Here is a 12,628-nt window from a genome sequence, read left to right on the forward strand (position 1 = left end):
CCAGTAACTTCGTTAATACAAAAAGCTGATGCAGACCGTCTCCATCCCAAACCTGGTTACGTCAAGATTCCGATGTCATAAAAAGTAAGTCTGAGCTAAAAGCTGCTCTTGTGAAGCCATTTCTTTTCTAGAAACTCCCAGTCTGCATGCTGTGTATTTATCACCTTCCAAGTGTGGCTTTCATATTGCTGTGCATGTAAGTTGACCGTATTTAAAGATCTGCGTAAAAATTAAATTCTTGAAACTGCAAATTATGTAAGAGAAACTCCTCCCTCTGAGTGCAGCTTTCACAGGTTTCCCCTTGCATAAGGCAGGTGTCTTCTGAAAGACATGGTAATGTTGCCTGCATGGTGAACCCTGGAGAAAAGTGTTGATCCCAACGCTGCCATCTCCCGGCCTTGGGCTTCTCCAGCTACAGCTTTTAGGTTTTGGAAAAGAATACGATTTCACTGAGTACCTGATGATTATCATCACTTTTAAAAGATTAATTTTGGCCTCTATTCAAAGTATTTAGTGCAATCATATTGTTAAGTTTCCCCAAAGATATATATGTTTGTGATTTGGGGCAAGAGAAAAAGCCATAAATTGCATCAGTGCCAAACAGATTAGTGAATTAAAAATTTTACTGCCACTGTCTTGCTTATATGATCTGTAGTTTTTTTTTTTTTTCCAAAACTGTTTACGTATAAAATTCATTTTTAAAACCTACCTTTTAAAAATCTAAAAACCCTCTAATTATCGTGCAGTCTCCTCGCCGTTCTGACTGAACCGTGCCGTGCCCACACACACCTTCCCAGTGCCTCCTGCCATGACCTCCGTGTTCCCATGACCAGTGCCAGGAGTGCAACAACCCCTTCTGAGACCAGAAGTGAACATTTCACCTTTTGCAGACGTAGCGCGTGCATGGAATTCTTTTCCCCCCAAAGGAGAAAATTCGATTTTCTAAAATGGGATGAGGATACGCTCTCTGAGCCATCGCATTTCCAGTCTGTCTCTCCCCTAAAGCTGATTCCGCTTCTTGAGGAAAATGGAAAAGAGGCAGCTTTCCTAGAGCTGCTGCACTCCCCGGACATCCTCTCAGGGAGGGTGTCATCGAATGACGCCTTCAAGGAGCTGCAGACACCACAGCGCGCCGTCCCCGGTGGAAGGAGGATGGAGCCGAAGCCGGAAAACGTGCTCAAGTCCCACGAACACCCCAAGCAGGAGACCAAGGACGAAACGAAAGTACAGAAGAAGTAGAAAGGCTTAAAGACAACCGAAGAGGTTTAAGTGTGGTTATTTACAACAGAGACTGTAAAATGGTAAATTAGATATGAAGCTAAAAAAGGCACAGCTTTCCCTTTCTTAAATACACTGTAAACGGTTCATGATGCATGCAGAACGTTTCACTTTACAAAAAAAAAACAATTTTTTTTTACCTTGTTGGTTTAGACAAAGATAGTACTTAAATAGTCTCCAGCAAAATAGAATTCTTTCAAAAATACTTTCCCATTCATCCTATTAACCATTAAAGTTTTTTTTTTTTGTATGTGTCTCATTTACAAAAGTTCCTTATACCTTATTTTAGGTCCTTCACAATTTATACATACAGTAATGTACAGCACAGCAAAAGACTGCAAAAATTATTGGTAAAGCCAACACAATAGATACTAGAAATTGAAACCAAGGCATTTGTTTGAACATCTTATCCGTTCTAATTAAATAATAAATGGAGGCTAGAGGGTGTGGATACCAGTGATGCAGAAAGACGTGGGCGAAGCAGTGCCCCCAAGGGGGTCGCTAATCCATCCACGTGCTCCGTTATTACACAACAGGAATCTGTATATATTTTTGTGTTTTTTTTGTTTTTTTTAAATAACAAAAGAATATTAATGCCCCATATTGACTATACGCTTTATGTGCAAACCAAGGGTGAGCTTGAAAAAGTTCGTTAGTCCTTGAACCCTTTTAAAACAAGCGAACGATCCCAGAAACTACATGGCATAGTTAAAACTTCCATCTGTTAAAATATCAAAATCAGAGAGTTATTGACTAGATATGGCTTTTCATCCAGAGGAACAGAAACGTGTTTCTAAGTGCTGGGGGTTGGAGAGGGAAGAACCTTCCAGACTATGCAGGTCTCGCCAAATCCACGTCACCCTGCCCGCCTGCCTCCCAACCCTTGACATGATTTTCAACTTGAGCAACTGCTGAACAAGTGGGAATCAACCATCACGTGTCAAAAATATGATTTTCTTGGGTCCTTCGTGGGTGTGTAGTAACACGGGGAAACTTAAGGCAAAGTTCTTCTGGTGAGATGTCTCCCGTCACTTCCTGTGAAAGTAAAGGGTCTTAGCGTTCCCGGACTCCACCTTCGGCAGCTGGTCGCTGATGATCTCCACCAGCATTGCTGGGAACTCCACTTTCAGGGCCTGGGACTCCCGGAAGGTATAGAAGCAAAATTCCAGCAAGTCGCTCACCAGCTGCAACAGACAGACAGAGGGGCTGTGACATCGAGGCCTGATTCCCACCCTGTCTCCGGGCCCCTCTGAGTCCTAACTCTGGCATAAGCTCAGAGCAACATTCACAAATCCCACTGTGTCTACGAAGCTGCTTAATTAACATGACTAAGTCATCCATCTTGGGGGAGGAAGAAGGATACTCAACGTCCGCTGCATGTAATAGGTCTTTCGTGCAAAACAGATTCAAACAGGAGCTCTGTCATTATTGAGTCTTAAATATATCAGCAGCAACAGGGCCAGTAACAGAGTTCATAGCGGCAGGGTCACTGAATTGCTCTCATCCAATTCTCATTTATAAATGTGTGGATTGGGTGGGGCAAGCACCTGCGTGTAGCTTTGGGTCCTGGCGCTGGGCCTTCCCCAGCTTGTAAGGGCAGGTGCTGTGCCCCCTCGAGGCCTGGCTGGGCCCTGCCAATGGAGCTGTGGCCGCAGGGGGAGCCAGACTTCCACCGGCAGCCCCCTGGCCTCATCTTGCCAGTGTCCTTCCTTCAGGCTCCCCGTCCTGAGCTGGGGGCTGGGGCTGAGACTTCTCAGCCGCATTCCCAGCTTTATTAAGATGTAACTGACATACAACTTTGTGTGAGTTTAAGGTGTAAAGGGGTAGTAGATTTGATACACTTATCATATTGCAAAATGATGAACACCTCTATCAAGGTACGTAACTACCGTTTCTTTTTTGTGATGAAAACTTTTAAGATCTACTCACTTAATAGCTTTTGCATGTATAGTACAGCATTACTACTATAGTCACCATGCTGTACACTACATCACCAGAACTTATTCCTCTTAATAACTAGAAGTTTATACTCTTTGGTCAACATCTCCTCATTTCCCCCACCTTCTGGTAACCACCGTTCTACTCTCTGGCTCTATTAGTTTGCTTTTTTAGATTCCACATGTAAGTGAGATCATATAGTATGAGTTTTCTCTGACTTATTTCACTTAGCATAATGTTCTCTAGGTCCATCCATGTTGTTGCAAATGGTGGGGTTTCCTTCATTCTCATGTCTGAGTCATATTCTGTTATGTGTGTGTATGTGTGTGTGTGTGTGTGTATATGGATAAAGATGATATATAATATTGTCTTTATCTAATATCGTCTTTATCCATCCATTCTCAGCCACTTGGAGAACATGAAAACATCAAGGAAAACGTCTATGTCTTTCCGCCCGTCCAGCCATTTTCCCTACTCTGTGACCCAAGGACCTTTCCTATCCTCCTGGACCTGAACTATTCCCAATTCTGTAAGGTTAAAAAAAACAAACAAACCCACAAATGCAGTATAGCATTACTGGGTGCTATTCTCTTTACTAGGAATATACTTTCAAATCAGAAAGTATACATTCTAATTTTTCTTTAGTTAATTCTGTATCCTATCATGGGAAAAATGACTTTTGGTCATTTCCCACTGTATTAAAGCAGACAACATTAACATTACATGTCATAAAATAACTGTCATCTTAATAAAGTGTTTTTCACTTTATTAAGTGAAGATCTGTAACTTCCCCTCAGGATTAAAAAAAAACCAAAACAATTAGCAGGCTTAAATTGAGTCACGCAGTAAATAACTGTGTGGTAAAGGCCTTCGATACAAACCAGGAATCCAGAAAAACTCATTGGGAGATATACCTGGTGCTTCTGTTTGTGCCTGAATATGCCCTTGGTCTGTAGACTGATATCTCCCTAGGTAGGTCCAAGGACTGACTTTTCTGTGTACCCACAGGAAGTTGGGGCCAAATAAGCTGGGAAACAGCACAAGGCACCATCTGCTGTGGGCTTGTTCAGACACACTTGTGCTTGCTTAGTGAATGATACACCTCAGTTTCCCCATCTGTAAAATGGGGGCCATGAGAGTATCTGCTGCAGAGGGGTGCAGCAGAGGCTGAATCAGTGAACTGGCATGGAGTAAGTGCTGAACAGATGCCAATTCTCAATCATCCTCTCTCTCTTCCCAAACTCCTTCAACCATCACTTTTCTCTGCAAACTGGGACACAGCTTGCAAGACCTGCTCTGGGTCATCTTTGTGTAACCTGATCCTCAGGCCTGCCTTCTATAAAATGTGGGATGCGGGAACTTTGTGTTTGGCCTTTCCTGGAAAGAGAGTCTTGAAATAGACTTGGGGTGGCAAGTTTCTTAATTGTTTCCGGTGGTGGGCCAGTGGCTGCGAGAGCTAAAAGCCACACTGGGTCCTGCTCTCCAGGTGTGGTGCCACAAACGAGTCTCACTGTGGACCGCGGGGTCACGCCCTTCAGTGGCACCGGCCGAGGGCACTCGGGACCCAGTTTAAGGTCATCCTGATCTCTGCCCCTGCTGCTGCCCCCGAGGTCCCTCTGTGTGGCCACCTTCAGGGCTGTTAAGGAGGATGTTTTTCCTTTTAAATTTTAACCTGAGGGTTGACATCCGCGTTTCTAGGCCATATTAACCCCCCACAGGACAGCTCTGCTTGGCAGAGGCCTGCACATCTCCGGGGCTGGGACTGGCTCACACCCAGAGAGAGATAAAGGCTCCCGGTGCAGAGCGTCTGAGGCGCGGGGCAGGGGTGAGGAGGAAGGTGGTCATGGTGACAAGGTGGTCTTGGCATACGACCCGAGGTGGGGGGTGGAGCTGGGCCGTGTGGCACTCAGGGAGCAAGTGTGGGGTCACTCAGGGGGTTCAGAGCAGCAGGAAGCTTGTGAGGCGGAGCCTGTTGGCTGACATCCCTGACACATTACCTGCAGGGCCAGGGCCACTTAAGGGTTTGTGCTTGTAAACAGGCGACAGCACTGCCTGCAGAGTCCTATATACATACAATGAGAGGTAAGGAGCAGAGTAAATCAGTCCGTGAACCTGAGGCAGTGTGCACCTCTGTGAGCCTGTAAATGGGGACAGGTCCCCTGCCCCATCTTTAACACCCACACGAGTATTGCCTAGGAGATACTGGGGAACTGGACCAGATGCAGAGAGACCAGGGCCGGGGGCTCGGCTGTTTTTCCTGGCAGGTTGGCTGGGGGTTAGGTGTCCCAGACGCTACTCACAGACCCTGCATATTAACTGGGGGCTGGCATTTCCCGCCCATCTCTGGTCCACGTTCCATGGACTGGGAAAGCAGCTCGTTTCCAGTCATGAGCTATACCCAGGGCTTCTGTTCATAATAGATGTCAGCTGCTGAGGGATGGGGGCTCTCCTGGGGTACATGGGGTCAGCCTGGAAGGCCAGGGCTGGGCCTCTGACCCTGCGAACACCTGGAGGGGAGAACCCCCTTTTACCACTAACTGCTCTCAGGAAAGGGGTCAGTGCTTGGTCTTGGGGTGGCCAAGATGCCTGGGGGCCCCAGCAGCTACCAGAAGGCACTGGCTGCCTTACAAGCCTGCCTGACCTGCCTGCCCTGGGAGGGCTGCAAACCTCTGAAGATCCCAACCCAGCAGGGCCTGAGCCAACGGCTGCAGTTGCTGGGGTCAGGGATCATCTGAGAATCGAAGCCAGGAACCCCCGGTCACTGGGAGAGGAGGACAAGGGCCACCCTGGGCCAGGCTGCAGGACCTGCCTGCTGACCCACAGTGCATTGCCAGTGCGCCGGGCCCTAGGGGTCCCTGGCCCTTGGCGGATGTCTGAGTTGGCCTGTTGCTGACGTTGGGACGAGGGCACCACCCCTCCTGGAAAAAACAAGGCACGGGTAGGGCGAGGCTGCAGGTGGTCAGAGCATGAGGCGCTGGGGACTAGGTCCCGAGAGCTGGGGAGTCACATACTGCTGGGTCGGCAGGGATGTTGACCCATCAGAACAGATACCGGTTCCTGAGCCAAACTGCTGTGTCATAGCGAAGTGTCTAATGGTCACGTTACACACGTGTGTCCCCTGGGTGTCAGCCTGGTGCAAGGCAGGCGGCACCTCTGCCAGAGCCCGGAGGAGCCAGGAAACATGGGGACAACCAGGTATGATGCATGTGCCCTCACCAGGCGCCATCCTGTCCTCTGCCCCAGGTACACAGAGGGTTGGTTGGGGGCAGGCAGGCCACGGTCACAGCCTGGAAGGTTAGTAAATACTAGGCTAGAAGGAGAGTCGAGAACGCGAATTATAATCAGTAGTAAGAGTCCATATTATTAGGAATCAAAGAAAGTCCTGCACTGACTTTTCATTCTGTACCAAATGCATCTGTTGGGATCATAGAAGTCTAGCTGGACGCTCAGCATGATTTATCCAGAGCCCGCCGTCAGGGCCACAGCTGTTAGGGTGGCAGAGGAGCCTGACAAGGTCACAGGGTGACTGGTGGCACTTCGCTTGTTCAACACTGAAGCTATCAGGCTCGGTCGGTGCCTATTCCCCACTCTCTCCACTGAGTCATCGCCTGTGGTGGGCCAGTACCTGGGCCCTGCTCCCACCATGAGCTGCAGTCTCTCGGAGGGAGGGGCACGCAGGGAGGGTTCGGCACTGCTGTTCCAAGATTACACAATCAGTGAGCAGTGACGGAGCAAGTGAATGGTAACAGCCTCTCTGGGTAGGATCCCATGGGTTTTCAACAGCAAGCCCATGTCTCATAAGTTAGCTGCTGACTCCAGAACTTTCACCTCATTAGGATGGAGCTTTGGCTTGAATTGAGCATTGGGGGGAGGTTTGAAGCTTTATTTGCAAAGATCAGAATTTTAGCCAGATATTTCGATAGGGTTAGGGGCAGAAGATACACAGCTCCAACTCTAAATACTGTAACAGTAATAGACAGAAACGGCTAGCAACTGTTTACCCCAGGTGTTCTAGCAATAGCCTTCCGAATGCTGGAAAATGTTGCATAGTGATTATGTAAGGAGTCTGGGCTTCATTCAAAACCCGCAACCTCCACCCAGTGTGGGCTAGTGTGGAAGATGCCGGCGTGTGCACAGGTTGGGGCCTCGTGGCCATGCAGGACCGCTTCTCTCTGGCTGGTGATGTCTCAGCAGAATGTGATGGTAACAACGCCCCCTCAACTTAGCAGCATTTGTTTCTACACCCAGAAGAAAATGTACCTTTAACAACAAGGTTAGACTATCTGCTCGTGGATTCCCTTTGAAAACCCAGGCCCTGCAGTGAGGCTACCCCGCTGAGTGCCCCTGGCAGGCTCTACTGGAGGCTGAGTTTAGGAGAGTCCTGAAGGCCTCCTAGAGGCAACTGAGAGAAGAAGTATCAGCAAGAGACCATCAAAGAGTACTGTCACCATCATGACAGCACGATGCTGACAATCCCCCCCTTTTCAACAACGAATTAGTCATCCATCCATGAACAAAAGCACCTTTGTGGAGCTCTGGGATCCGGTCCCACGTGCAAAGGGACCTGGGGAGGAGTCTTGCCCATCTGTGCATCTGGTGATTGACAGGCAGACAGACTTTGGCATGGCTATGAAACCAGTGGAGCAGTGAACCTGTCCCAACCCCTCTTGCCATGGTCAGGAAAATACCTGGAGACTGCTGACCTGGGCAGATACCCACTGACAAGGGAGAAATTGCAGAAAATTAGCCTTCCCAAGCGGAGACTCCTGCACACCACTGGAGCAATAAAACTAAATGAGTTTGGAAGTAGTGGAGAGGAAAGAACTTTACCAGCGCTGTCCCAACCCCTGGCGACACCGCATGGGGCCAAATTATCAGGTGGCAGCAACCTCTCCCACAGGAGAAAAGGAGAGTGGTGAGTGAGTGCTTGGCTACCCTGGTGTTGCAGGATACAGCTGGAGAAACCAGTGGCACCCAGAGTACTGAGGTGGGACTTCCATGACTGGGAGGAGGAGGGAGGGGATTGGGAAAGAGACAGATAAGAATATCCAAGGGCATTAAAGGGACACACCCATTAAGGTCTACCCTGAGCCTCTGGGAATACTACACCTGGGGATCTCCCTAGAGGGTCCACAGGTACCCCCAAATCCCTGAGTGCTAAACTCATACCTCCCCCCACTTTGCAGCTGGCATCTTGTGCACACTCCTGAGTGTGGTGGCAAGAGTGAGCTCCTGTAGACAGGAAGTGTGCTCAGAAAACAGGCCAGGATCTGTGGGCTACAGAGAAACCACAAACTTGAGCTACAGTGGTGCCACTTTCTGGAAAACAAAAGAGGTATCTAGTAGCCAGCCTGGGGAGTTTTAAGAACCAGAAAAGACATAAAAGCTGAAGAATTCTGCCACAACGAGATGCAGAAAGGAGTGGAACAGATATATCCATACAAAGGCAGAGACACCCCAGATAATAAGAGCACCAATGAACAGAATATCCCATCTGAAGGCAACTAGCAATAACTGAAGACAGTATCTGCCACTTCAAGTGCAAAAAGAAAAGCAACGCAAAACTACAAGGAATATGAAAAATCAAGAACACATGTCATCACCAAAAGATAATAATTCTCTAATAACTGAGCTCAAAGGCATGGACTTTTACAGTCTAGCTAAATTCAGGAATTGCTGTTTTGCACAAACTCAGTGAGCTACAAGAAAACTCAGAAAGACAATTCAACAAAATCATGAAAAAATACAGGCTCAAAATGAGTAATTTACCAAAGAAACACAAATCATAAAAAAGAACCAAGCAGAAATTCTGGAGCTGAGGAGCTCATGGAATGAAGTGAAGAATGCTGTAGAGAGCATCTGCAGTAAAGCAGAGCAAAGGAAGAAAGAATAAGTGAGTCAGAAGATTTCAAAATACCCACATTAAAGGAGAACAAAGAAAAAAGAGTGAAGAAAGCCTATGTGATCTAAGGGATTCCATCAAAAAACCTAACATTAGAAAAATCAGGGTTCCAGAAGGAGAAGAGAGGGATATGGGGCAGAAAATTTATTTAAAGAAATAGCCAAGAACTTCCCAAACCTGGGGAGAAAAATGGACATACAAGTTCACAAGGTTAATAGTTCACTCTGTTTTCTCAATGCAAAGAGGCTTACTCTAAAACACATTATAATGAAACTGTCATACATCAAAAATAAATAATTCTAAAAACAGCCAGGGGAAAAAAGATTGTAACCTACAAAGGAACTTCCATTAGGCTATCAGAAGATTTCCCAACAGAAACCCTACAGGCCAGGAGAGAGTAGAATCACATATTCAAAGTGTTGAAAGAAAAAAGTTGCCAGCCAAAAACTATCTGGCAAAATTATCTTTCAAATACATAGGAGAAAAAGACTTTCCAAAACAGACAAAAGCTGAGGGTGTTCATTACCACTAGACCCCCCCCTTGCAAGAAATGCTGAAAGGAGTACTTCAAGCTGAAATGAATATATGCTAATCAGTGACATGAAAACATATGAGTATACAAGACACTGGTAAGGGTAAATATACAGTCAGACTTGGAAAATCCTAATTCTATAATAGGATGGTATGTTAACCACTTAACTATACTATAAAGGTCAAAGTAAAGGAGTATCAAAAATAATTATAGTGACTATAATTTGTTAAATACACAATATAAAAAAAGTTAGATAATGACATCAAAAATATAAAAGGGGGTAGCCTGCATAGACAATTGAAGTTAGGTTGCTATGAACTTAAAATGGACTGTTTTATCTATGCAGTGTCTTATGTAAGCCTCGTGGTAACCACAAACCAAAAAACCTAGAGTAGATGCACAAGAGATAAAGAAAAGGGAAACAGGCATACCAAAATGGAAAATTGCCAATTTACAAAGGTAGGCAGAAACAGAGGAAAAAGAAACAATGAAAATACAAAGCAACCAGAAAACAATGAACTGGATGGCATTACTAAGTCCTTACATACCAATAACAACTCTAAATGTACATGGACTGAATTCACCATCGAAAGATACAGAGTGGCTGGATGGGTAAAATATCAAGACCCAACTATATGCTACCTACAAGAGATTCGCTTCAGCTTTAAGGACACACATAGGCTCAGAGTGAAAGAATGGAAAAAGATGTTCCACGCAAGTAGAATCGAAAAGAAAGTGGGAGTAACTATATTTATTACAGACAAAATAGACTTTAAGCCAAAAATGGTAACAAGCATCAAAGAAAGTCAATATATAATGATAAAGGGGTAAATTCATCAAGAAAACATAACAAGTGTGTGTGTGTGTGTGTATACACACACACACAAACATATGCAACATCAGAGCACCTAAATATATTCAGCAAACACTAACATGGGGGAAATATATGACAATCCAATAATAGTAAAGGACTTAAGCATCCTACTTTCAGCAATGAACAGATCGTCCAGACACAAAATCAATAAGGAGACACTGGACTTGAACCATATACTAGGCCAAATAGACCAAACAGACATTAAGAGAACATTCCATCCAACAGAAGCAGAATATACATTCATCTCTGGTGCACATGGAACATTCTCCAGGATTGACCATGTGGGAGAACACAAGATAAGTCTCGGCAAATTTAAGAAGAATGAAATTATACCAAGTATCTTTTCTGGCCACAATGGTATGAAGCTAGAGCTCAACAAGAGGAAAGGTGGAAAATCTACAAATATGTAGAAATTAACACACTCCTGGATAACAAATTGGTCAAAGAAGAAATTTAAAAAATATCTCAAAACAAATAAAAATGGAAACACAACATACCAAAATCTGTGGGATGCTGTAAAAGCAGTTCTGAGAGGGGGTTTATGGTGATAAATGCATACATTAAGAAAATAGAGAGATCTCAAATAAATAACCTAAATTTACACTTCAAGGAACCAGGAGAAAAAAGGGACAAACTACATCCAAAGTTAGCAGAAGGAAGGAAATGACAACGATCAGAATGGAAATAGATGAAATAGAGACCAGAAAAACAATAGGAAAAAAAAAATCAATAAAACTAAAAGTTGGTTTTTTTAAAAGATAAATGAAACTGACAAACCTTTAGCTAGACTAAGAAAAAAAGAGAGAAGACTCAAATAAAATCAGAAATGAAAGAGGAGACATTACAACTGATACTACAGAAATACAAAGGCTCATAAGAGACTACTAAGAACAATAATATACTAACGAGTCGGGTAACCTGGAAGAGATGGATAAACTCCTAGAAACACACAACCTGCTCAGACTGAATCAGGAAGAAACAGAAAATCTGACCTAACCAATAACTGGTAAGGAGACTGAATCAGTAATCAAAAATCTCCAAATATAGAAAACCCTGGACCAGTTGGCTTCACTGGCAAATTCTACCAAACATTTAGAGAAGAATTTATGTCAATCTTCCTCAAACTTGTCTTAAAAACTGAAGAAGAGAGAATACGTCCAAACTCATTTTACCAGGCCAGCATTACTCTGACACCAAAGCCAAAGAAAAGAAAACTATAAGCCAACGTCCCTGATGAATATAGATGCAAAAATTCTCAACAAAAGATTAGCAAACGAAATTCAACATTACAGTGAAAGGATTATACACCATGACCAAGTGGGATTTATCCCTGGGATGCAAGGATGGTTCAACATACACAAATAAATAAATATACTACATTAACAGAATTAAAAATAAAAATTATATAATCATCTCAATAAATGCAGAAAAAGCATCTGACAAAATAGAACATCCTTTCATGATAAAAACCCTCAACAAATTGGGTACTGAGGGAACATACCTCAATGTAATAAAGGCCATATATGACAAATTCAGGACTAACATTATACTCAACGGAGAAAGATTGAAAGCTTTTCTTCATTTAATATCAGGAACAAGACAAGGGTGCCCACTCTCACCCCTATTAATCAATATAATACTGGAAATCCTAGTTAGAACAATTAGTAAAGAAAAAGAAATAAAAGGCATCCAAATCAGAAAAGAAGAAGTAAAATTATCTCTGTTTGCAGATGATATGATCTTATATATAGAAAATCCTAAATACAAAGCCCCCAAATTGTTGGAAATAATTAACAAATTCAACAAAGTTGCAGAGGTCAAAATCAACATACATAAGTCAGTTGCATTTCTATATATCAACAATGAAACATGAAAAAGAAATAAAACTATCCCATTCACAATAGCTTCAAAACAATAAAATACTTAGGAATAAATTTAACCAAAGAAGTGAAAGATCTTTACAATGAAAACTACAAGACCATGATGAAAGAAGCTGAAGAAGACACAAACAAATGGAAAGACATCCTGTTGTCATGAATCAAAGGAAAATATTGTTAAAATGTCCATACTACTCAAAGCCATGTACAGATTCAACACAATCCCT

The 12,628-nt window shown here is 44.0% G+C and overlaps 1 protein-coding gene across 5 annotated transcripts in view; it reads right to left on the bottom strand.

The window, feature by feature from the left end:
• Positions 1–293: 293 nt before the first annotated feature.
• NR3C2 (nuclear receptor subfamily 3 group C member 2) overlaps positions 294–12,628 on the bottom strand; it is a 368,612-nt gene continuing 356,277 nt past the window's right edge. For all 5 annotated transcript variants that reach the window (XM_082463336.1, XM_082463338.1, XM_082463337.1 and 2 more), the window contains exon 9: positions 294–2,462. In XM_082463336.1, the coding sequence (XP_082319462.1) occupies positions 2,307–2,462 (156 nt within the window). In that variant the 3' untranslated portion in view covers positions 294–2,306. The remainder of the gene's footprint in view (positions 2,463–12,628) is intronic.

Source organism: Balaenoptera physalus (genome assembly GCF_965194825.1).
Source record: "Balaenoptera physalus genome assembly, chromosome: 5".
NCBI classification, from domain to species: domain Eukaryota; kingdom Metazoa; phylum Chordata; class Mammalia; order Artiodactyla; family Balaenopteridae; genus Balaenoptera; species Balaenoptera physalus.